This window comes from Nothobranchius furzeri, chromosome 3 (assembly GCF_043380555.1).
Source record: "Nothobranchius furzeri strain GRZ-AD chromosome 3, NfurGRZ-RIMD1, whole genome shotgun sequence".
NCBI classification, from domain to species: domain Eukaryota; kingdom Metazoa; phylum Chordata; class Actinopteri; order Cyprinodontiformes; family Nothobranchiidae; genus Nothobranchius; species Nothobranchius furzeri.
In genome coordinates, this window is record NC_091743.1 from 46,018,674 (window position 1) to 46,045,688 (window position 27,015).

Below are 27,015 nucleotides of genomic sequence, written 5' to 3' on the forward strand. Positions count from 1 at the left end.
TGCAAGAATTTAAAAACTTTTATTTGAAGTCATGAGTTCCAAAGATAATTAAGAGAATGTCTATGCCTAGGTCGATTTCATTCGTATAGGAAGGTAGCGGAGGCTACTGCTGCAGCTGCTGCTAGCGTGCAGGCTCCACCATCAAAGACAGCCCGCCTGCAGTACACCTGCAGCAGATGTGGTCAGCCCAAGCGGCTGGACACTGGACACACACTGCAGGCGTGTCCTACTGCGCATCTGTTGGCGGAAAAGTCTGTAGAGGAGTGGAGGGAGGAGGAGATGAATAACACTGGAGGGAGATTGGATGTGTCGAGGAGCTGAGGGACCAAGACAGAAAAACTGTCTTCACCTTTTGGATTTTTCTTTTTAAAGACTTTTTCTTTTATTTCATATATATATATATATATATAAACGAAAACACTTTAAATCTTTGAAAGTTTTTATGATCTTGGACACATACATTTATTACATGTTTTATGACATCACAAATATATTTCAACACAGATGTATTTTTTTCATATGTATTCTATATTTTACATGTGTATTATCACAAATATATTTCACAGCTCAGTGGTTCATCACAATCATAATTAAATTTAAAGAGGTAATTGTGAAAAATTATTTACGTAATAATTAGTGTTATTATGCAGATTTCGCATACATTTCCACTTTTGTATTCGCACTGAGTGGGAAGGGAATCGAACCTACGCACTTCGACTCCCGGAGTGAGCGCGAGAAAACACGAGAAAACAAGCTGCAAGGAGCGAGAAGAACAAGCACCATCCGTCTCGGCGGATGGTGCTTGTTCTTCTCGCTCCTTGCAGCTTGTTTTCTTGGTATCCTGGCTGGCCGTCAGGACCCTGGATCTCCTCCAGGGAAACAAAGAAAATGGGAAAAAGAAGTCAAATTTCTGAATTATCTCTGAATACGTGAAAAAACAAAATTAGGTGGGTCAGCTGTGAAATGATTAGCAGAGGGGGGGATCAAAGACCTCTGAATCAGAGGAGTGTTTCTCTTCAGGAGTCTGGCTTCCAGGGACCTCGGGAGGGGCGTGATGCGCAGGGGCGGCAGGATGTGCTGGCTCAGACCCGGGTGCGACAGCTGGATCCCCTGACCGGACTGCTCCTGAAGTGCTGGTGGACGGGTCGTCAAGGACGAAGGCGGCGACGTAGTCGCCCATGTCCTCCTGTGTGCCCTCGTCCAGGTCGGTGACGGCAGCAGCCTCGTCCGGAGCGTCAGGGTCCACGCTGACGTCCTCAAGCACGCGGCCTGTCTGTTGGAACAGGTACTCCACCCCGATGAGCTCACCTGAGATTTTGTGGAAATGTAAACGGTTCAAAGCCCCTTCTTAGCAAAGTATTGGTGCACAGTGTCATTAAAAATCACGAGTAAATAAAACATGTTCCTCTGTTCCTCTACCTGTGTAAGCAGCAGGCTTGGTGAAGTCCTTAACCATCTGATGACCAAACACCCTTTGGCTCTTCTGGTTCAGGGTGTGCCTGAGGTGGCCACTGTAGGACAGCAGAGGCGCCTCGTGTCCCTCAGCTGCCGCTGCGCGGTCCTCGTTCCACCTGACCAGTCCATCAATCAGGAACGCCTGGAAGTACTTGGCACTGGCCGACGTTCCTGCGTGATTAGATTATAAAATCAGCTTAAGCTTTTACTGACACCTGAAAAGGAACAATTTACAGAAATAAAACAGATTTCTTGACAGACTCTGGTTTCTCACCTGGGATGAAGCGGTTCAGGTGGAGATGGAAGGACTCCAGGGCAGTGGAGCCCCTCGCGCAGCGATAGACGGGCAGCCTGACCCCTCCTTTTTGCAGACTGCCCGTCTGGGTGTACAGCTGCACGCCAGGGGGGTCCTGGATGCAGCTGAGGTGGCGCCTCTGCGTGTCCCAGATGTCCTGGATGCGGAGAGCGTTTAGCAACGGGATGTTCAGCGTGTTGTGTCCTGCGGGCCCTCTGAAGGTGTCAAGGAGGTTTTGGATGAGGAGCGTCGACTCCTCTGCTCCACGCGTCCTCCTGCGGCAGTGGAGCCTCCATTCCTCCTTGCTGATCCGCTGGATCACATCAGCGTCCGTCAGGTTGACCATCCCGTGCGTCCCCTCCAGCTCGGACCGCTTGGCTCCCACGAGACGGCGAGCATCTTCGGCGTCCACCTCAAAGATGCAGTAAGACAGCTGCCTCATGAAGGTGGGATACAGCTCGTGGCTCTCTGTGGTGACACCTGATGCGAAGCGGTGCATCAGATGCCAGATGTCCAGCCGAACAATGAGCCGTTCCCACTCCTGCGACAGAGAGGTTAGTCATTGGAGTGTTGCACACCATGTTTTACCTGCACCACAGTCAAGATCAGAACCCCAAAAACATTCACTGCTCTATAAATTGTCTTTTACAGAAATTTATTTGGGTGTCTGATTGTTTTAAATTTTTCAGAGAGACATTGGGTAGAAATTCAGGTGACCTGGTGATCCATTAAAGTAATTCACAACAAAATAATGAATCATTGCTATGAAAAATTAAATAAACTAAATAAGTCAGTCAGCAACGATGCAAGTTTATACCGGAAATAAGGCAGCCGTCTTGGACACGCTGTCCTGTTTGCAGCAGTCGCGGTCCACGTAGATGAGCTGGGGGGCAGGTACCTCGGCTAATCGGTACCGCCTCATCAGTCCGGCCGCCATCTTGGACAGGCCCTCGGAGCCCTCGCAGCAAGTGAGGACGCTCATGAGGACCTGGCCGTGCTCGTTGCCCACGTTGGTAGCCCAGGCGGCACCTGCGAGCTTCTTCGTCACCTGCACACAGAGAACTTCCTGCGTAAAGACCAGCAGAACTGTTGTTCACAAGCAGCAAGTAAACACAACGCGGTGACCGACCTTCTTTGTGGAATCCATCTTTAGGATGGATCCGAAGGTGGACGTGATCCTGGCCTTGTACTCGTCCAGCCGCGTCAGCACGTCGTAACCGTAAACGGTCAGCAGCCAGACGGGTGAGGGCACAGGGGGCATCTGGGGAGGTGGTGCGATCTCCCCCCTTGTGGTACCCAAGGCCAGGAACTGCTCGCAGACGCCGAGGTACTGAATCGCTCTCCGCATCCAGGTGTCGGAATGCTGCTCCCGCAGGGTGTTGCACAGCTGAGTGGCACTGTTGCCCAGAGTGCGAGATCTCAGCATAGCAACCACCCTCTGGTCACAGGACAGCCTGCGTGAACAAAACAAACATTACCACATTATACTCTGCTGGACACACCCGCATGAGCACAGTTTCACTCTTCTCATACTTGTACGTGAGGACAGCTGGGAACTGGCAGCTGTAGGTGGGGGGCAGCTGCCTTAAGATGCCCTGTGACCACCCTCCGACCTTCTTCTTACATCGACGGCACTCCAGGTACTCAGTGGCCATGAGATACCAGCCGTCGATGTCCAGGACCCTCCGGATGGTCCTGTAGAGCCCAGCCTTTATCAGGATGCCGCTGCACAAAGGCTGGGGGCACGTCAGCTGCAGGTGCCACATCCTGTGAGGCATCCACAGGAAGAGCCGACATGCAAAGAAGGGGTCGGGAGAGGCGGGAGGCAGGAGGCTGATTGTAGACCGCCCGGGGCTGGGGAGGGTACCACCAGGGACTGAGCTCCGTGATGAGATGCGGCCTCCCAGCATCGTCCCTGGTGAACAGCACCCGGCCGATCCACTCCTGCTGTTCTGCAGTCAGAGCTGCCTGCCAGGACTCAGGCAGCATCTAGAGAGAGAAAACAAAGCAGCAGAGTAAGAAAGGCGACTCGGGTTGTAGTCACCAACTCTTGTCATGTGTCTATGCCCATATATGTCTGCTCTCAGAATTGTGTACTGAAACTAAGTTCCCTCTGTGTACTGCCTCTGCTAGGGATGGGCAGTCAGCTAAACTCCTTCCCCACATCAAGACTCTGACGACACGATTCCCGGTTCACAGGTTTATTGACACAGGGAAAGGTGAAACTGTAACAAACAGTACAAGGCATAATCACTGTACTTATTCACCATGTACATATATAACGATGAAAATGTATTAACCCAGTTTCTTTTTAAATATGTCAACATGCAATGTCCATATGAATTACTTATCTTTTTAACTCAAATACAAACATCAAATTATGATTTTAACAAGTCTCGCTATAATGAATGGTTTTAATGTGTTTGCTGTTCCCCTTTAACTAGCTCCATTAGCGATTGCTAGCTCAAACTGCACAAGATCGGTTTTATCATTTAACTTACAAAAAAAATGAACTTACTCGAAAGAAAATGATTTATGCATGCAAATAACATATAAAACAAGTCTATACATACCCACAATGCTACCAAAGACATAGGATGTGTGTGGATGCCACTGGATTTATCCGGCTAAGGTCACAGTTTAGGGATGGGTACCTTTGACATTTGAATCGATCCGGTACTAATTCCCGGTACCTACGAATCCATACCGGTACTTAACGGTACCAATTTTCGATACTTTTGAGTGTTTAATATTTTAATTCTCTTTTATAATTAAATATATATTTTTCTCAATTTATAACCATATTTGATAAATATCATGATAAATAACATACAACTGTTTGTATTTTCACATCGTCCTTGTAGTTTTATAAGCTGATAATCAAATTGAAGCAAACATCTTTACTGTAAACTAAATTTACTGTGTATCTTCATTCCTTTTGCCGTCTTTTTTCAATTGATTTTTCCTATTGGGAAGTTAGAATTCCCGAGGAGGAAGCGAACGCACCATTAGATGATAACAATGGTGGCATAGGAAGCCAACATATCAAGCTACGTTATCTTAAACAGTTTATTTAACTGCTGGAGCAGATTAAAACGATGATGCCTCACACTTAGATCGTTGTCGCTGGTTTCATCTTCACCCAATCACCCGTCGCATTTAGTAAAATGAAGCCAAACTTTAGAGTGCGTTCATGTTCTTCTAGTCGGAATTTCGGAGTTCCGAGGAGAAAGCGAACGCACCATTAGTGAAACGGAAGCTAACAAATCAAGCTAATGTTATCTTACATTTTATTTACCTACCGGAGCAGATTAAGATGAGGATGTCTCACTTAGATCTTTGTCGCTGGTTTCATCATCACTCAGTTACCCATCACATTTAGTGAAGTGGACCCAAGCTTTAGCGTTCGTTCTTTCTACCATGCTGCTCTGTTTACAACTCGCTCGCAGCGACCGATGACATAACGCTCTTGCGCATGCACAGCTGTCTAGGCAAGTTCTCGTTGTGAAGGACGGGTACCGAAATGAGGCACCGTTTCAAATGAAGTGAATCGGTGCTCGGTCGGTACTGTGGAATTCGGTCGGTACCTTAAAAAGTACCGAATTCGGTACCCAACCCTAGTCACCATGCTGCACATGCCTTCTCCTTAATTCACAGACTTACTTCCTATTTACTGATCACATCATGTCCTGTTACCAACTGCAAGTTTTTAAGGTGGCACCAGGGAGTTACAATTGCATATTTAAACATTTACCTAATACAAGAAAACAGTCTTCCTTAACATAATCTTTGATATCAGAACACTCCCCGCCTGGCGTGATTAACGCCACCACACTTTGCCAATGACAGTTTAACACCTAGACATTTGGAGCCAGAAGAAGTACTATTTCTGTAATGGTCTGACAAACAATGTTTCTCCTCCGGGCTTGATGACCTTGACCTCGACCTGGCGAACTTTACCATCTTTGCTTTGGAAGGTCTGTGTTATCAGACCAAGTGGCCACTTATTTCTTTGTACTTGGCTGTCCTTGAGGAGAACAACATCCCCTGGCTTGTTGTTTACATATCTGGGTGGCCTGGTATTTTTCTGGGCCAACCAAGGCTCATTCTCAGCCCTCTTCTCGAGGGGGTCTGCTTCAGGCCGACCAGGGCCAACACACCCACTGCTGACAGCAAATTCACACCTTCCATTAGAGCAAGCCTCTGATTGGTGGGTAGAATCAGCCCACATGGGCTTAAGGCAAGGATGTGTGTAATCAACCGGGCCAGGCTGGGGCCGACTGGGGCTACCCGGCCCGGGCCGACCTGGTACAGATGGGAATGGCCCAACAGTTTACCTTCTGTGTTAGAAGAGCAGCTGGCGTAAGAATGAATGAGTTATTGGGGTCAGTTTAACAGGAACAAGAGGTTGGGCATTAATAATGCCTGCTGCTTCTGCCATGAAAGTTACCAACACTTCATGGGTAAGCTTCCCTTTGAGCTGGAGGAACATGGAGTCAAGAATCCTTCTAGCCAGACCAATCATCCTTTCCCACATTCCACCAAAGTGGGAGGCATGTGGAGGGTTGAATGTCCAAGAGCATCCTTGGGCTGACAGGTAAGACTTGACACCATTGTGGTCGACGTTAGAAGGTATCTTCAAGGCCTGACAAGCACCCACGAAGTTAGTGCCTCTGTCTGATCGAATACTTTTGACTGGCCCTCTGACTGCAAGAAACCGCCTTAATACGTTGATAAAGCTGGACGTGTCAAGGGATTCTATGACTTCAATATGTACTGCTCTTACGCTCATACATGTAAAAATCACAGCCCACCTTTTGCTGTGTGAGAGGCCTCCTCTAGTCCGGCGTGCAGAAACACTCCAAGGACCAAACACATCAAGGCCAACATTTGTGAAGGGAGGGTCTGTTGAAACACGATCTGCCGGAAGGCTGACCATTTTTTGACAGCTTACTGGAGCTCTGAGTCTTCCGCATGTCACACATCGGTAGATGCTGCTGCTCACTTTTCTCTAGCCACCAACAATCCAAAACCCAGCTGAATGGACAGCCCCTTCCGTAAACAGACGCCTTTGATGGTGAACTTGTTCGTGGTACTGTCTAATGAGCAGGGTCACAATATGATGATTCCCTGGAATAATCACAGGAGACTTCTCTCTCTGAGCAAGGCTTGAATAGTTAAGACGACCTCCGACTCTTAGTAGGCCATGTGCATCAATAAAGGGATTTGAGACTTTTCAGAGGACTACTTCTGGGAACCTCTTTGTGTACCATGATACATTTGATCTCCTCACCATAAACCTCTTCTTGGACTGATCGAATGATGATGTCTGAGGCTTGAGTGGATTCCTCAACACTCAATCCTGTCTTGCAAAGATGCCAGCCCTTACAAAGTCTGTTTGTTGTGATCATGTTGTAGCAACTGGCAATATGTTTCAGATGGGCGATTGCACGAGTCAGTGACCGCCACGAAGAAAACTTGGTGAATCGTTGGGACCCAAGTTGCTTGGATGCTGTGGCAGTGCTTAATGTAGACACAAACGGTCGGATGTCTGGATCTGAACCTGGTTCCACAAGATCAAAGGTGATACCAGGGACATCTTGCTCTGATTTGGACAAAAACCTGGGTCCACTAAGCCAGTTGGTGTCTTTTAAAGTGCCCGCAGCAACCAAACGTGTTGCATGGTCTGCAGGGTTCTGGTTTGTGGCCACGTAGCGCCACTGGCGTGGACTGGAGGATCTTCGAATGCGCAGGACTCGATTGCTTACGTACACATAAAATCGCCTAGTCTCATTGCAAATGTAGCCCAGAACCACCTTGCTATCTGTGTAATAAGTCACAGCATTAAGCGGAAGATCAAGTTCTGCTGAGATCAGGTCTGACAACTCAACAGCCAGTACTGCTGCACAGAGCTCCAATCTCGGGATTGTGTGCTCTGGACGAGGAGCCAGCTTGGCCTTTCCCATGACGAACCCCACATGATGGTTTCCAGCAGTGTTTGTGACTCTAAGATATGCTACTGCAGCAATAGCTTTTGTTGAAGCATCAGAGAAAACACACAATTCTCTGTTGACAGCTGTCGATGGTGAAGTTTCATTGTAGGGTCTGGGTTAGGGCTGCAACAACGAATCGATAAATTCGATGAAAATCGATTACTAAAAGCATTGGCAACGAATTGCGTCATCGATTCGTTGTGTCGCACAACTCTTCCAAAAGCGCCCCCCCCCCCCCTTCCCGCCCGCCGTTGCGCGCAGACCAGAGCAAGTCAGATCAGCGCGAGGTAGAGCCGGCAGATCAGCGCGAGGGAGAGCCGCAGATCAGCGCGAGGGAGAACCGCAGATCAGCGCAAGGGAGAGCCGGCAGATCAGCGCGAGAGAGACCCGCAGATCAGCGTGAGGGAGAGCCAGTACCGGCAGATCAGCGCGAGGGAGAGCCGGCAGACTTGCGCTGCTGCGAACCGGTTCCGCATTGTCGCGCAGCGATCCAGGCAGCTGCTTCCAGCGCACGGTCCATTCTCAAAGTGGCGCAACCAAAAAACTATAATTGGCACACGATCGTTCATGTCCGCACATGTTCTCTATTTTCTGTCTTATTTGTGCCTGAAGCTCGCTACTGCGGAGCTCATCACCTGTGCTGTGGTGATGTCACCTCACGCAGCATCGAAAACGCGCTCTGCGCTTTTCGGTCAGGAGATACTTTGATCTGCTCAAAAGTAACTGATGAGGTGAAAAGGTAAGAATCCAGGCAACAGATTTTCTGGAGAATTATGAGGAGATGCAGGAAGATGAAAGACAGACAGGACAGGAAAATAGTTAAATAAAAACAAGAAAACAAAACAAAGTGTTGAAAAGTCAAATGTAGGTAGATTTATCTCCACGACACGTTTTTACCAGTAAAAAACAATAAGTTATACACATGTCATATTTATACATCTGATACAATTCAGATCACCTTCAAAACTCAGTCACACACCCAGGGCCGTTTCAAGACATTTTGGGGCCAAGGCAAAATGCCCCCCCCCCCCCCCCCCTAACTGGGCTCCCCAGAAGCCTCTGTGTAATTCATGCCCTCTCCAGTAGTGTTAGTTATATGGTGTTTATAAAAGCCCCTCAGACATTACTGACATGTTCTAATTAGAGCTGAAACGATTCCTCGAGTACCTCGAATAATTCGAGTACAAAAAATCCTCGAGTCAAATTCTCTGCCTCGAGGATTCGTTTAATTCATATTTAATTAATTCATGGCTTTGCAATCGCCCGGGGTCATGTTTCACCCGGACCGAAATAAGTGACGCACATGCCCACTGGACTGAATGCACACGCGAGTAGCAAATATAACTTAACTTTCTCTTAAGCCATGGCGGACAACTTGAACCCCGGTGGAGTGCGAAAAAGACAGAAAATGTCAAAGTTGTGGAACCATTTTTCACGTCGTAAGGTGGAAAACGTAGTCCAGTATAAATACTGTAAAATGGATTTAGCCTAGCACAACACCACATCCTCCGTGCTGCAGCACCTGTAAATGTCACTTCTGCAAGCGGACTCGGAGCCTCTACAAGATAATGCTTTTTAGCCTGTTTTTCTATATATTCTGCGGACACTGCGACTTTTTCGTTTGTAGCACTCAGTTTCAGCTCACACCGTACGTCTGGTAGCAACACGTCGGACTTAAAATGTGCTAAAAATAGCAGTTTTTACACAACACGTTGGACTTTTTATTGTGTTATTGATGTCTGTTGTCCCTCGGGGTTTCTGCAGGAGGACACGGGTATTTATGAGTGGTGGAGGAAAACGAAAGAAAGTAAATAAATGTTTTGTGATCAGTATAATTTGACAAAACCACAGCAAACATGCTCTCGACAATCCTTGTTATTGTGAGAAAAAAAGTGTGGAAATTAAAACGGACGTGTGTTAATAGGGAAACAGCCGGCGAGCTGTTTGCGCCGTGAGCGGTTCTGGTTCTGTTTGGGCCGCAGCCGCTCGCAGCACTACTTCAACAGTTATCCTCCTAGTTTTTGTCTGACTTGCAGGCTAGCAGATTCTCGCACGAGGGGAAAATCGGCTCAGGTTTACTTATTTTTTGCACAGGCATTTGTTTACTGTGAAGTAAAGTTGAAGTGCTGAAGTTATGCAAACTAATTTTGAATAAAACTTGAATAACTGGCAATTGCTTGCTCATTTTAAGAGGTCTTTCATAATTATAACATGCTATTTGATATCATCACTTTTATTGTCACGTCACATGTGCAGGTACACTGGTACAGTACATGCGAGTGAAATTCTTGTGTGCGAGCTTCACAGCAACAGAGTTGTGCAAAAATACAGTAATGTAAAAACAAGTAAAATATAAAAATGGCTAATCTAAGTATACAAATGAATAAAGTAAACAATAAGATAAGAGATATAAAATGTACAGAGGTTGGTATGTGCAAAACAGTGGCATTAATGTACAGTATGGAGCGTGTAATGTTGGAACTTGGTGGAGCTCGCGACGAGGCAGCCATACTGGGCGCCATCTTGGCTCATCAATATATGATATAAAGGTTTACAAACACAAAAGTGTAATTTATTAGAGTACTCGATTAATCGAAAAAAAGATTCGATAGAGTACTCGATTACAAAAATATTCGATAGCTGCAGCCCTAGTTCTAATATTATCAGATGAAAAACTAAATTATCAGACATGCTGTCTCATCTGCTGCTTTTATAAACTTGCAAAAAGTAACAAAACCATTTGAAAGCCACTATTTGTGGATTCTCTGAAAGTTTCCATGGAGTGTGTGACAACTTATTTTTTCATTGATCCTATCGTCTAATCTCACAGCTGAAACAAGCATCCTTAATAATCTGTGCACAGGAAGCTTACTGATGCTGTAGTAAAACAAAAGGTATAATAATTTATTATTAATAAAACCTTGTTGCAGCACTAAAGCAGAAAAATTAGATTTTGCATTAAATATGCAAAATATTTACATATGAATAGTTTTAGAGCCCTTTAATTGGCAGAATCTGATATTAATTTAGTTCTTACAAAAAATGGGTCCCAACATGGTTTGTGTGGCGTTGCCATAGTGTGACGTCATAGGCACAGATCCCCTGTCCTCTTGTTTGGAAATGGAAATATGGTCACCCTACATTAAACAAACTGTCCACCCGGGCTTTTGCACTGCACAGAGATGCTTCGCTGCCTACGACTGAACGTCAGTTGAGAGTCAGTCTCATGCAGACTGACCAATGAAGAGAGGGCCTCAAGTTAAGACCCTCTCCTCATTGGTCAGTCCACACGAGGTGGGTCAAAGGTTACTCTGGGTGGCTTACGTGTTGTCAGGCATTCAAGTATTGAGTATATTTACTGCATATTACAGTAAAATATTCTGTATGTGACCACATTATGGTGATCCTTGGGTCGTGATGATGGAGCCCTTGAATATTGTTGCCCAGGGTACAACAAAGTGTTAATCTGGCCCTGGTTCCGCCGTCACATTCCCGCAGAAATTGGTTGATCACACCGGGGCCAGACTACTAGCATGTGGTTTTACAACCACAATGTCCTCAGAAGCAAAAACGCTTTTAAAAGGGATGGAGGAGTCCTAACTGTTGCTGCAGGCGTGTTGTGTGAGAGTGCAGTTATATACTGGTTAATATATTTTTGGGTTCAGTTGCTTTCATGTGGCCTAATGTGAGTCTATTTGGGATCATTGGAATGATCAGCAGCATTTCTTGATGTGACTTTATGACAGTTGCCCAGGGCATCATCGCAAGGAGGATGGCATTCATTTACTTTTGTTTTATTTGGTATTTTTTCAGTCAGTTTTGGAAATAGTGATCAATTTTGATTAATTCACAGCCTATGTTTAATTACATTTAAAATAAATATTAACAGATGAGATCAAACAAAACAGATGAGAATTGCCCTTAAGCTGTTTAACTTGGACCAAGCATTTTAGGTCACAGATAGATGTAGCTTAGGGTCTCTGTCTATACACCTTATAAGGCAATTTAGGTGATGGCATGTTGTTTTTCTGCTATTGAACTGTTTTCTAATAATGTTGTGTTAAATAAAGTGAAGGAAGGAGAGAAATAACGTTTCCCTAGCAGTTTTTAAAAATTTCCCCATGTAATCCGATTAATCGATTAATCGTGTCGAGACCCCATCCGATTAATCGATTATCCAAATAATCGTTTGTTGCAGTCCTAGTCTGGGTATCATCAGACTTGACAACTCTGTCAGTGAAGCTCTCCACGAGGTCCAAGCTTCCTCCTTGTCTCGAGGTAATGGCGCATCCCAGTCACAATTCTCAGCAGTGAGCTCTCGTAGAATGGTCTTGCCTTGTATTAAAACTGGTGCTACAAACCCAAGAGGGTCGTAGAGACTGTTAATGATAGATAAGACTCCCCGGCGGGTATAAGGTTTTGTCTCCTGAGAGACACTGAAGACAAAGCAATCTGTTTGAAGGTTCCAGTTGAGCCCGAGACTGCGTTGCATCGGCACTGTGTCTGCATCGAGGTCAAGATCTTTAAGGTCACTTGCAGTCTCTTGAAGGAAAGGCTCTCATGACCTCCATCTTGTTTGCTGCAATCTTATGCAACCTCATGTTAGATCTGGAGAGGACATCCTGTGTCTTCTTTAACAAGTCGATAGCTGCTTCGACTGTAGGCAGAGACTTCAACCCATCATCTACATAAAAGTCTTGCATCACAAAATGCTTTACTTCAGGGTCAACCTGGAACCCACTGACCTGAACGGATTGATGCAGGCCGTAAATAGCCACTGCAGGCGAGGGGCTATTCCCAAACACGTGGACTGTCATGCGGTAGTCCACGATGTCTTTGGAGAGGTCTTTATCACGGAACCATAGAAACCTCAAGAAGTTTCTGTCCTCTTCTCTGACCAAGAAAGAGTAGAACATTTGTTCTATGTCTTCTGAGAATGCAACAGCTTCCTTTCTAAAGCGAATCAATACACCCAGCAGTGTGCTGTTCAGGTCAGGCCCTATCAACAGCACATCGTTGAGTGACACACCATTGAATCGAGCACTGGAGTCAAAAACTAATCTGATCTTCTTTGGTTTCTTGGGATGGTACACACCGAATGTTGGTAAATACCATCGCTCTTCCTCCTCACCCAACGGAGGAGCCAACTCTTCATGACAATTTTTGAACATCTGTTCCATGAAGCCAAGGAAGTGTTCCCTCATTTCAGGCTTCCTCTCAAAGTTGTGAATGAGAGACTTGAGACGCTTCAGTGCCTGAGGCCTGTTGTTAGGAAGCTGCTGACGTGGACTCTTGAAGGGTAACGGGGCTACCCAGCTGTAATTTGTGTCTTTCTGTAGTCCATCCTTCATTATTTTCATAAATGAAGCGTCCTGAATCGATGGAGCAACTTGGTTATCCTCTTTGGTCCTTTTGAACACATTGCATCCAAGATGGTCAACATCGCAGGTGGACCATTGTTCAGAACATGTTGGAAGATGGTTTGCAACCTGGGTGATGCTGTACCTTTCTTTAATACAAAACACATTAGGGCACGGGTTAAAGATAGATGGCCTCCGCAGCTCTGTGGTATTTGTGTAGAAGGAGCTGATTGCTGATGGCCTATGGACACTGCCGAGACACACATTGCCCACAACAACCCACCCCAGATCTAACTTCTGAGCATAGGGCTGGTTGTGTGAACCATTCACCTGCTTGCAGACTTTATGTACTCTGATAACGTCCCGCCCTAAGAGAAGCATGATCTGGGCATTTGGGTCCAGATCTGGGATGAGGTGTGCCAGTGACTTTAAATGTGCATGACGAAGAGCGATATCAGGGGTTGGAATCTCATCCCTATTGTCGGGAATTTCCTTGCATTCTGTGAGACTGGGTAATAGAATACGGACTGTCCCATCAAGAGATTCCACCTCATAGCCACTTGCCCTCCTTCCTGATGATTGTTTTACTCCTGCACATGTTCTCAGTATGTACGGCGCACTTGGGCTTTTGTCACCAAACACTTAAAAAAACTGTGAGCGAACTAACGACCTGTTGCTTTGCTCATCCAAAATTGCATACAGCTTTACTACTTTTTCTCTCTTCCCAGCTGGATATACCTTCACGAGGCATATTTTGGAACAGGATCGGTCCATCATATCTCCCCGCAAACCTTCGTGCATTTGGCGGTGATGTCCGATTGAGGCAGAGTTTCAATTTCCTCTCCGCCATGGTCTGGAGCAGGGTCCTTCACTTCTATCCAAGGTGCAGGCCCCGGATGCAGAGCTGTGTCGTGCCTTTCACTCTTGCACACGGAACACTGCACTTTGACCTTACAATCCCTAGCAAGGTGCGATGATGCTGCGCAGCATCTGAAACACAAATTGTGTTCCTTCAAGAACATCTTGCGCTCTTCAATTGATTTTTCTCTGAATGCACGACATTTGCGTAATGGGTGTGGTTTCCCATGAATGGGGCATACTTTATCACAATCATCAAGCTTTGATGAGAATTTACTAAAATCAGAACTAGCTCTGGAGGATACGTTCATTTTACAAACTGAGATTTCTCTATGCTTGTTTGGCTGCCACGCTAACTTCTCAGTCCTATGGCTGATATCTGTCTGAGTGATGAAGTTGAAGCTTGGATCGTTGGCAGTGTTAGCCTCCTGGCAAACAAACTCTACAAAAAAGGTAAAGGGCGGATATGGCACATGCTCTCGCCGTTTGTACGATGCACCAGCTGAAGCCCACTTTTCTTGCAGACGAAAGGGGAGCTTCTGCACGATTGGGTTAACACCTCTTGCTGTGTCAAGGAATGGAAGTCCAGGTAGGTCTCCTTCATTCTTAGCGGAAAGAAGCTCCATCAGAAGATCACTCAACTTTGTTAACTTAACATAGTCTCGGTTTTCTACCTTTGGAAACGTGTCAATGCGCTTAAAGAGAGAATCCTCTATTGCCTCAGTTGAGCCATAGGTTCTATCGAGTCTTTCCCATATCATATCCAGCCCAGCTCCTGGATGATTAACATGAATTGCTCTGATCTGCTCTGCCTGTTCTTTTGACTCCTTACCAAGCCACTTTAAGAGAAGATCCATCTCTTCACTCGCAGTCAAATCTAAGCCACTGGTTGCAGAAAGAAATGAGCGTTTCCAGGCTCTGTAATTCTGTGGCTTGTCATTAAATTGAAGTAAGCCTGTAGACACAAGTTCACGGCATGCAAGATATCTCACAAAATCATTTGGGTTGGGGTTGCTATAGTTGGCGTTAGGAGAAATGGGATAGTCTGAGGAAAATGCACCCCTATAGTCATTTTGAGATCTCAGTTTCTGGGTTGGAGTAGCAGAACTATGTTCAAATCTTACTCGTTGAGACTCGTGGACATCTTCTTCTTTACAGATCTGAACTCCATGTGAGCTGGGGAATGACTGTTTTTATTGGCGTAACATTTTCATGCCGCTGATGCTCTGTCTCTGATACTTTGCTTTGGTCCGCAACATACTGTTGTGTCCGTTGAGTTGTTTCTAGAGGGTCGCAATCTAGTACAAGGTCACAACTACGTCTTTCACTATTGATATCAGCTGCAGCTTCCAATGCTTCTGCCTCTGCAATGGCTGCAGCAGTTTCTTTCTTATATTCTAGCATTTTCAGTGAGGCTTCCAATTTAGCCTTTTCTAGTTTTAGGTTTATTTCCTCCTCAGCATAAGAAAGACGAGCCTTTGCTGCTTCTGCGCGTGCTTGTGCCTTGGCTGCCGCAGACCCATTAGATGATGCACAGGAGTGCACAGAAGGAGTGTGCGAGTTTGTTTTTGACATGGTTGTTTCTTCTGACTTGGACTGAACAATTTCTTAGCGAATCTCTGCTTAGATGTGTTAATTGTCCATTAGTTGCTTGAGATGATGGTCTCCTTACCATCTGTCAGCGTTTCCACGTTATCTTGCCCGCTAGGAAGTGTGGTTTCACTGTACTGCCTCTGCTAGGGATGGGCAGTCAGCTAAACTCCTTCCCCACATCAAAACTCTGACGACACGATTCCCGGTTCACAGGTTTATTGACACAGGGAAAGGTGAAACTGTAACAAACAGTACAAGGCATAATCACTGTACTTATTCACCATGTACATATATAATGATGAAAATGTATTAACCCAGTTTCTTTTTAAATATGTCAACATGCAATGTCCATATGAATTACTTATCTTTTTAACTCAATTACATACATCAAATTATGATTTTAACAAGTCTCGCAATAATGAATGGCTTTAATGTGTTTGCTGTTCCCCTTTAACTAGCTCCATTAGCGATTGCTAGCTCAAACTGCACACGATCGGTTTTATCATTAAACTTACAAAAAAAATTAACTTACTCGAAAGAAAATGATTTATGCATGCAAATAACATATAAAACAAGTCTATACATACCCACAATGCTACCAAAGACATAGGATGTGTGTGGATGCCACTTGATTTATCCGGCTAAGGTCACCAAGCTGCACACGCCTTCTCCTTAATTCACAGACTTACTTCCTATTTACTGATGACATCATATCCTGTTACCAACTGCAGGTTTTTAAGGTGGCGCCAGGGAGTTACAATTGCATATTTAAAGGAGACATAACATGAAAAACTAAAAACCCACTTTTTTATCCATTAACACAGTGTGTTTCACATTTTAAGTGTCTAAGTGAGCAAAAAGGCTTATATTATTCACTGGAGTTGCTATTTAGATATTTAATAATTAAGTTTTGGGCATATTTGTCCACCTGTTCAGTTTTTCAAATTATCTATTATATCAGTAATTTATTTCGTCAGGATAACTACCAAATATGGTCATGGCCCTCGGCTAAACACAGAGCCAATCCGCCATTTTTTCTTCTCGCTAAGATTTTTTGTAGTCCTATTGGAAAAATGCAGAATGTCTGGTTATTTTAGCCAAACACAGCTCAAAACTGTTCCTCGTTTTAAGGAAGGGTGGTGTGGCAGTATTTAAACCCAGAAGCTGATGACACAACTGCTAAAAAAAAAAAAAAAAAAAAAAAAAAAAAAAAGTAGTGTTTCTGTGTGTGTGTGTGTGCGCCATAGACTGGTGTGCGCGCGTGCGCGTTCGTTCGTGTCTCCCAGGCTAGTAAGTACTGAAGGCTTCATCTATCTAAAAGGAGTCATTTCCATCTGAATGTGGCAGCAACGGGACACGGCAGCAGAGCGGTAAGCTTCATATCACTCTAAAATGTCGACAAACTTTACTTTAGATTTACGGGCATTAGCAGCACTAAAGCATTAGCATCTGACTTGCTATCACTAGCACAGTATGCTAGTAAAGTTAGCACCCAGATTAATGTGGATTTGGCAGATTTTCTTGGAATAAAACGTGATCTGGGATTTCTGATCAACGCCTTTTTTTTTTACACCAGATGATAACCTTCCACTGATTGTAACAGCAGAGAGCCTGTGTGTTAAGCCTGATTTATGCTTCTCCGTCTGCGTCAGTGCAGAGACACGCAACGCCATTATCCGTCCTTGCGTAGGGCTCCGGCAGGCACGCAAGTACTTACGGAGTCGAGCCCACTTTTTTAAACATCCGTCGAACGAGACGGATTACGCAAGCTAGTGATTGGTTGGTCCAGAAACCTGAGATCACTTCCGTCATGACGCAATCTCCTGTAAATTTGTCAACAGTGCCGGAGTCGTGTGTAGAAAGAAGTAGATATGGACCAGTTCGAGGAACGTCTTCTAGCGCAGGAAGTACGGAAATACGAACATTTATACAATCCATCTTTAAAGAATTATAAAGATGCCCAGGTCATTTACAACTCCTGGAAGGAAATAGCCCGTATTTTGGAAGTGGATGTGGAGAAATGCATGAAGAAGTGGAGGAGCATGCGGGACAAATTTGTCTGAATGAAAAAAAACTTGAGGGGCACCAGTGGCGATCCAGGTGGCAAAAAGGTTCCAGCTTTTTATGTTTTGCTGTCGTGGTTGGAGCCGCACATAAAGCATAGACCCACATCTTCAAATTTCAAGGTAAGTACTTTAGCACGCGGTGTTTGTACTTCCTGTTTGTCTGTGCTACCAGCTACACATGGCGCTAACAAGCTGCAGTTCTAGTTAAAAGCTTTCATCAAAGTCATCCAAATCCATCTTATTATACTACTGTGATTACCTAAACCTATTAAAAAGTGTATTTGCATTCTGTTTTTACCAGTGTATGTAAGTAATAAAGAGATAATTATATGCCTGTGTTTGTTGAACAACAGGCCCCAACTGAACCACCTCAGGACCAGGCCTCATGTGGATCCTCACAGGATGAGGCCCCATCACAACTTCAGGGGTCTTCACTGCCTGCCTCTCAACAACAGCAGGATGAGTCCTCACCGGATCCTGTGTCATCACATTCCTCATCAGCAGTAGCGGTTTTAGGCACGGGCAGACAGGGCAGTTGCCCGGGGCGGCATTTTTTCATGACACAAAAGGGACGCACAAGCGCTGAGTAAAAAAAAAAAAAAAGGAAATCTGCGCCGCACCGAGGTTTTCTATTATCTGTCATATGACAGTGTCTGGATTGGAAACAGCAAGTTGGCGCCCCCTGCAGCTGCAGGCGCTCCTGCTGACTGAGAACGTTCACGTGCACCGTGTGTCTATGAAGAACAGGAAGGGGAGGGGTGCGGCGGGGGAATTCACCTCTGCGTCTTTCCCAAATGAAATGAGCGTGCAGGGGCTGAATCAACTGTATTAACATGGCTAAAGTCAATCACATCTTAACGTTCTTCCATTTTTCATTCATAATATCATAAACACAGGCCTTTCATTCTTTCAGGTTTCTCTGAATTGTGTGAAATGGCCGAATAAAAAAAGGAAAAACAAAACGATTTTGTGGTCACCCCCCATCAAAGTCAAATAGTTTAGTCCTGACTAAAGGAAACTTACTGAGTCAGGAGCCAAAAAGAAGAGATGAACATAAAAAAGGCTAAAACCACCAGTTGCCCCATTCAGGGGGAAAAAAAAGAAAAAAGAGGAGAAAGATAAAGGTATGTAGCTCTCATGATGCATGTTTTCAATTTTTTGAACCAGTTAACTGGGATTTTAACGGTTAAATGTGGTCAACTAATTGCTAACAGAGCTAATAGGGCTGAAATATTGAAACGAATATTCAAATGGTTCGAAAAAAGTCCTTGAATCGTTTTTTACTGATTCAAACTAGGATTTGTTAAATGCTCGCTGCAGCCTGTGGCCTGCCTGAACAACAACAAACACATGTTGATCATGTTCACATAATAATAAATAAAACAACTCTACAAGCAGAAGAAAACTCCCCAGTCACCACTAACTATCCTGTTTATTTATTGCAGATGGCTGCACTGATTATTTTTTTACATGATTTGTTCTGTAAAAGTTGGCATTTTTGGTAGTCTACAGTTTTTTATGTCAGTTTAAATTACAATTTCAGAGGCCATTCTAAAATATTATGGATCATGAGATCTATTGGAGATCTACCCCAACTTTTGGACTGCTCTGCCAGTCTCTGTGGCTCAAGCTGAGAGGAGCTTTTCAAAACTTGATCAAGTCATACCTGAGGTCACCTATGTTTCAGGGGCGGCTCACTAACCTGTCTCTGATTAGTATCAATCACTCAGTAGGGGAGCAGATTTCATATGATGACATTATTGATGACGTTGCATCAAGGTTAGGTTTTAATTTTAGTTTGTGTTTTCTGTTCTAAGTGCAATGCTGTAGTGATTATCTTTAGTTTGTTATGTGTGAAATATTTTTGCTATTTAGAATATTTATTATATATTATGTTCATATATTCTTAATATTTAGTTATTGTTTGTTTTTGTATATTTGATTCTATATATTTTGATACAGTATATAATGTATATTGCTTTACATTCTGACAACTTCATAGTAATTAATGTAAATATGTGCAACTTAGAAAAATGAATGTTCAATAGTCGTTCTAATAAAACATGCCTGTTTGTAGAAAACATGCGTGTGTTCATGCAGGTGGGGTGGTGTGGTGGTGGTGGTGGTGGTGGGGGGGGGGCGGTTGGGGGTGGGGGGCGCTCAAAGGGGGCCTCGCCCGGGGAGTAATTCGATGTAGAACCGCCACTGCTCATCAGCTTCATCAAATTCATCCCCATCTCTCCATGCCTCCCTTGCCCGAGAATCCGTTTCAACGGATCAACAAACAGCCAATGAGTTGCTAGAGTCCACCAGCACACCACGACCTGCTCTCAAAAAGAGGCGGCGCCAGCAGCATGTGGATGACAGCTTTTCTGAACAGATGGCCCGAATTGACAAACGTAGGAAAGAACTCAGTGAGATACTGCAGAAGGATGATGAATATGACAGGTTTGGGCAGGTTCTAGCGGACCTACTGAGGAAGGTCCCTGAACATAAGCAGGTGGTGGCCAGGCGCAACCTTTTAGCATGTGTGTGCGACCTTCTGCGACCTTCTGGAGAATTGAAATGTGTTTGTGTTGAAAGTTTTTTTTATTAGCATGTTATTATTTTTATTCCTAGAAGTGTTTCATTTGCATGCTTCTTTTCTATTAAAAGCGAAGTCTGTTTTCTTCCACTTTCCAGTTTTGTTTGTCATTTTCAGTTATTTGGCATCAGTTTGCACACAGTATTATTTCGCACTCATTGACTAGGCTCCAAAAAGCAGATAAACACAAATTCTTGAAAAAATGATTCATACCCCAAGATAATGTCAGGTTTTCAGTTGAGATTTTTTAAAGGTTTTATTCACTCAGCTTCAATTTGTAGTTAATTCAACTAGCACTTGCACAACAACATATGAGCTGTACAATCATGTAAACATCAGTTAACAAAGCACCAGAAAAATGGACCTGGTGAACAGCAATAAAAAGAAAACAGAACAGTACCACCAGGCACTGATTACGATGGACAACATCTAGTCTGCGAGTGTGCCACGTGACACAGTCTCCTCCTGCCAGGACACAGCTCCTGCTGGTGACAAAAAGAATTGTGCCAGTTCATTTCTCACACAAACGGCATTCCTGTTTGAGCGGCTCTTGCTCATCATCTTTGTGTTGACCGGTAGCAGATTGGAGTCACCCTCCACCATTCTCCGCCAATCTCCAGGGTGCGCCACTCCTGCCGAGTCGCTGTCAGCAAAAGTGGGTGGGATGTATCGGCTCTCTGGTGTGTTCGCATTGTCACTGTATGCCAGGTAGTTGTGGAGAACCACACACGCCTTCACAACCTTGACCGCTTTATCTGGGTGGAACTCGATGGCCCTCCCAAGAATTCGCCAACGCGCTGCTAGGATCCCAAAGCTGTTCTCAATGACACGCCGGGCTCTGGAAAGGCGGTAATTGAAGATAAGCTTATCCTTGTCCAAATTATGTCCTGAAAATAAAAACAGCAGCATTGAGTGTTATTAAACAGAACATAACCACAACTTAACACACATGACACACTTATTTTAAATGTGAAACATATGGCTAGTCGCATACCTGGAAAAGGTCGCATTATGTTGATGTGCAGGTGGAAGGCAGCATCAGCAACTAGCACGTGTGGTGCTTCAGTCCTGGTTCCAGGGAGAAACGCAGGAGGTGGCAGGTTCAACTTGTTGTTCAGGAGTGTTGAACCAAAGTCACTTTCTTTAAACACACCACCATCACTTTCCCGTCCATACCCACCGACGTCCACCATCGTAAATCGATAGTTGGCATCACATGTTGCCATCAGCACAATGGAGTGAGTGCCCTTGTAATTTTGAAGTAGTCACTCCCTGCATTTGGTGGGGCTTTGATGGTCACATGTTTGCCATCCAGGCTCCCCACACAGTTTGGGAAGTTCCAAAGACACCAAAAATCTGCTGCGATGACTGCCCACTGGTTAGTTGAAGGACATGGCAGGTAATCTGGTTGGAGTGCTTCCCACAACGCGCTGCAGACCTCAGAAACAATCATCGACACTGTGCTGGATGCCATTTTGTAGCTGGAAGCCACAGCCTGTTGACTGCTACCAGAACTCAAAACACGCAGAGTCACGGCCAGTCTCTGGGCAACATTGATCGGTATGCTGTGTGTCCCCTGGTGATGTATCAATGGTTTCAATCGCCGAACCAGCTCATCAAATCTGTCAACCGACATACGGAAATACCTGAAATGCATTTCTGCATCCATGTCCCTCAAAGGTTGCACAAGTCCAGAAAATTCGCCTGTTGTCGGCCTAGGCCTGTTTAGCGGACGGACATCCCACCGACGCCGCTGTCTCCTTTTATGTTCACGCTAGTATTTCAGCAGGATAAGCATTTCTTCATCTAGGTAACACTGTTCCAACTCGATCAAACTTCTCTGTCTCTTGTTGCTCGCCATTTTTCAGACTGCGAAAGTGATTTCCAAGGAAATAGTACGTCACTGTACGCTACGCCCTCTGTTGCCCTGGCGGAGAATTGCTTTGCAACACCCCTGCAGCAAAGGGAGAAGTATGAGAGCAAAACGCCTCCGTCAATCCGTGCGTGTCTGTCCCTTGCGGAGCTGACGGAGAAGCATAAACTAGGCTTTATTCTACGTGAGTGTGATGTAATCTTAGCATCCAGGAAATAAAGTCCCATATCAGCTCAAATGCAGAGTGACAAAGTCATTAAAGTGCGGCAACACAGTGGATTTAATAGAGTTTTAAAGAACAATCTCTGAGTGAAGTGAGGTTAGTTTTTTGTCTCACTGCAGATATAAAAACTAACTCTGCATCAGTCAGACGCAGCAAAGCTCACTGTCTGTATGAGCGTGAGTGTCGGAAAGCTGATAAAATCGGCTGTAAAATAATTAAAACAAAAGTAAAAATGCTCCTTTGCTTTTCAGAGTCCACATCCAGAAGGCTGGAGCCGTGTTTCACTGACAGGCTGTCAGACTAAAGCCCTGATGAGCTCAGCTGGGACAAACTGGTTTGATGTTTAGGTAAGTGAAGATCTGGTTCAAGACCTTGAAATGCTAGTAAAAAATAATTTAGCCAGCTTGCTAATGTTACTTTTCTTCTCCTCTAAAGCCTGATTTATGCTTCTCCGTCTGCATCAGTGCGGAGACACGCAACGCCATTATCCATCCTTGCATAGGGCTCCGGCAGGCACGCAAGTACGTACGGAGTCGAGCCCACTTGTTTAAACATCCGTCGAACGAGATGGATTACGCAAGCTTGTGATTGGTCAGGACGCCGCTGTTGTTTACAGTGCCGCCATTGCAAAGAGAGCAGAAGATAACTAGCGGCAGACACGGAGAAGCTTGAAGACTACCTCGCGAAAAACTCTAAAATTTAGGGCTGGGACTTGATTAAACATTTTAATCTAATTAATTACAGGCTTTGTAATTAATTAATCTCAATTAATCGCATTTTAATCGTTCAGGAAAATGTGCTCTCAAAGTAAAACTTTTAATTAAAATGTTGAGACAGAGAATCAAACATTAGACATGGTTATTACTGTAAACTAAAGCTTTTAATAAAAAAATGCATTTTAATTATTCAAATGTCACTGTGTGATATGAAACAAAACCCAAATCAACTAAAATTTATAATTACAAATAGAAGGTTCCTGAGCCTTTAAATAGTCTCTCTGTCTAGTTGAATGACTGAAATAAATGTGACTTTGCACCAGATTCAAATTTTTCCAGTTTCACTTGTGTGTATAATCGGGAGTTTTTATTAGCATTTCTACTCATAATGTAGTAAAAACACATAAATAATAATCCTTCAAAATGACAGTAGAGCAGGAACAAATATGATCTAGGACTTAAATGTACTAACTTTTAACACCAGAGCAGGCGTGACATATTCTGAGAATGATCAGGAACACTAACTGGTTTCAGTTGGATGACTGGAGGTTGATGGGATGATAAAAGATCATGGCGAGGAAATAATGATCTGACGAACAGGTGAGCGGACCTTCCTTACGTGGGAAGTCCTGATGTTAATAAGGGGATGCTGCAGACCCGCAGATTCACGCCTGCAGCAGCGAATCTGGTGTGATCTCCAGCCTGATCACAACTTTCTCGTTCCTCGCTGCCCTTGATGTACTTAAGCATCCGGCAGCTTCAAAACACCTCGCAGCGTAATGATAGTAATGCATGTGATGTTTAGACAGTGACTCGTCTCAGAAACATAATACCCCGACAGCATTGTTTAGAAAATCATCAGAAAAGTTTCAGAGTGTTTCTGTTTTAACTTAAACTTCTGTTTTCAACTTTAAGACACGTTGTTTTTGACTGTTTACAGAGTAGTGAGAACACGGAGCGTTCTCCCAGCGGCAGCCAGGTGCCTCTCGTTTGTCTGACAACTTTCATAAACTACTGTTAGGGCACAGAATTATTCTATCTGGTGCTTTCAGCGCTGCACAGATGTTACGTAAATGTTAAAAATATAGCTTACCGCAACTTTTGTAAGTTTACAAATGTCATATTTCCCACTTTTTGGGACAATAAAACATTTCTGGTTCTCAATGAGATGTTTTTACTTCAAATGTAAAAACATCTCATTGAGAATCAGAAATGTTTTACTGTCCCAAAAGCTGGGAAATTTGTTTGCTGCAGCAGAAGTGTAACAAGTAAAATGGAATCAGATTGATGTATGTACAAATTTACCTAAAATACACATTTACGTGATTAAATATGTATAATAGGTATGTGTGTTGAAATTAGTTTTTACAGTTATTGCACATTAAACAATGTACATGTTATTAAACAAATGTCCCGGTTTGTGGGACAACCAAGGATTTCTGATTCTGACTGTCTTGTTTACAGAAATGTAATGTACAGCTTACCTCTGCACCCAGCTGCTGTTCTCCCTGTCCAAACGTCCTCCGTTTCTTTGTTGGCTGCTGCACTGATGCGCTGCATTCCTCAGTCAGAGAATGAATGGAGTCCCCAATGAGACACAAGTTCCACATCCACCTTCTGTGGATCCCAGCCGTTTTGAATAACAAACACAGAAAGCAAAATAACGCATTAGCGTGATTGCATCCAGCTAGCCACTGCTTCCTGGTGTACCAATTTTGGGAGAAGCCTCGTGTGTACAGTTTACCCTTCTCCTTGTCCTGCTGGCTTATCTTTACGTCGGGCTGATCTGGTCCAAGCTCTTTGACATTAAGTTTTTCCACCATAGTTCTCCTCTCGAACGGATACTGGAGAAGAGACCGAACTGAATTCAGTGGCTGCTGAGATCCGGTATCCATGTTGTAGGCGCACTGGCGTCCATGTCTACGTCTGCATCATGACCGTCACGAGTCACGACCAAATACGTGCTGGAGTCGAGACTCTCCGAGTTCTACCGAACACCAACGAAACCCTTGGCGGTAGCTCTATCGCCCATCATGCTTCTGAAACGTTCTGAAACAACGTCAACGCTGATTGGATACATTCCCATTCCTACCCTTTGATTTTCTTGTCAGCAATTGGACAGCTGGTCTCGTCCTGTTTGGGCGATTGAAAAATAGCACACAGCCTCCACCGCTCGGCAGAGACCGGCAGAGATCGGCAGGGACCAGCAGAGACCAATATATATATATATATATATATATATATATATATATATATATATATATATATATATATATATATATATATATATATATATATATATATGATTTATTTTTGTTACAAAACACACAATTAACTTAGAATATGTGATTATTGTTAATTTTATTTATTTATTTTTTAAAATAAAAATTAAAAACACAGGGGAAACTGGGAGGGCGGCGCCCTATCGCCCTCTACTGGCCAGCCGCCACTGCTGCTGACCGCACCTGGAACGTAGGAAGGTGGAGCAGGTAGCTGACCACACAGCCTCTCCCAGTTGTTTGCTATCGAAAATCTCAAAGAAAAGACTAGAGGGATGCCCAAGATTTCAGCAGTTAAATTGCTTCCAGAATAGATGGGATCAGCCAGGAGAACGTCATAGTTTCCCTTCCTCAGCTTCTTCATGATGGGCTCTGATTTCACCACACCACCGTCCAAAAACTGGAGGGAAATCTCAGTGTTGATCTTGAACAATTCCATGTATTTGATGTAAAGCTGAAAGTAGTTCAGCAGCAGACAGCGCTGGACTGACCATAGGGCATAGCGGGCAACTGCCCGCTGGGCCGACCCTTTCATCTTTTATGGGCCGGTGTCTGTTTTTTTTTTCCTGGCCTCTAGTTGTTGCGGACAACTTGCCCGCGCCGCCCCACGCGACGCCTCATAAAAGTTGGTGGAGATTGGCCAATTGGTAATAATACACTCTGGGCTGGACCAATAGCCAGAGGTCTGATGCACCCGCCAGTTGTTTGTGAATCTCAGTAAACAGACAGACGAGCTTTACAAAATGGAGAACAAAAAACGGAAAGGAGGAGCGGAGAAAATTCGACTACAAAAGAAACTGGCACATGTGTTAAAATCTTACAGTTGTTTGGTAGTGAAGGTTCAAGTAAAATCAATTTAGGAAGTGATGGAGCCTCAGCCCAGCGACAGGTTGGAGAAGAAAAGAGGGAGGAGGAGGAGAAACCCGAGCCGGTGTTGTGCCATAAATTGACTCGCTGCCAAAAAATGATTAGCCACTGCGGGATCGCGCACGGTTAGGTAATTGCATTTCTAGACAAAATTCCCCAGGATTTCGCCCTAAAACTCGGCATATCTAGCAATATGGACATTCAGAAAGCAAAGATAACCTCTTCCGGTACTTAAACAGATGTTTATCGCGGATATTAGTGTGGCAGTGTTTGTTGCACCCTGCGCGGGAGCACGAGGACGTGCTTGTGGAAAGAGGGAGGAAGATGTGGCTGTGTGAGCATCCACAATGTCCCGATTGATCATGCGCCCTGGCTACTTGGCCAAGGAGATGTCTCTTTGGCTGACTGGTTAGAGTGTATGACTCTCACCCGGGGGTCTGGGGATCGAATCCCGCCCGGGTCATTCCTTTCTGCACCTGCCAAATTAGTTTTTCCAGTTCTGAAGTTGTTTTAAGTGTTGCTATTTGTCTTAAACGTTCACAATGAGGGTATATTAAGCCTTTTTGCAATATTTGCGATTGAAAGATGGTTTGTGCCACAAACTTTGTGGTAAGAACTGGCTTTCTTTATGTTACAGCCTTGATACTAAAAAAATAAATAAACAATGTAAAATGGCACCCTGTATTGAATGTAAACGTTGTATAAATGGAAATAAACAATTCTCCAGCGATTTAATTTTTTCCCCTTCCTTTCTTTAGTCTACTTGACATGGAGCCACAGTTAACTAGTTTGGGGCACATTTTTACTTGAAAAAAAGTATTTAAAATGATCAAGCATTGACTTTAATGACACT

At 44.3% G+C, this 27,015-nt stretch overlaps 1 protein-coding gene across 5 annotated transcripts in view; it reads right to left on the bottom strand.

Annotated features, from left to right (window-relative positions):
* LOC139061602 (uncharacterized) overlaps positions 1-27,015 on the bottom strand; it is a 31,977-nt gene continuing 4,962 nt past the window's right edge. For 2 of the 5 annotated variants that reach the window (XM_070549228.1, XM_070549227.1), the window contains 8 exons: positions 24,761-24,860; positions 24,501-24,633; positions 3,284-3,739; positions 2,880-3,204; positions 2,568-2,798; positions 1,730-2,291; positions 1,420-1,626; positions 1-1,308 (listed from right to left, as the gene is read on the bottom strand). In XM_070549228.1, the coding sequence (XP_070405329.1) occupies positions 968-1,308; positions 1,420-1,626; positions 1,730-2,291; positions 2,568-2,798; positions 2,880-3,204; positions 3,284-3,660 (2,043 nt within the window). In that variant the 5' untranslated portion in view covers positions 3,661-3,739; positions 24,501-24,633; positions 24,761-24,860 and the 3' untranslated portion in view covers positions 1-967. Of the gene's footprint in view, positions 1,309-1,419; positions 1,627-1,729; positions 2,292-2,567; positions 2,799-2,879; positions 3,205-3,283; positions 3,740-15,633; positions 15,794-16,141; positions 16,313-24,500; positions 24,634-24,760; positions 25,214-27,015 lie in introns of those variants that run through there. The other 3 variants (XM_070549226.1, XM_070549230.1, XM_070549229.1) reach the window with 3 other exon arrangements.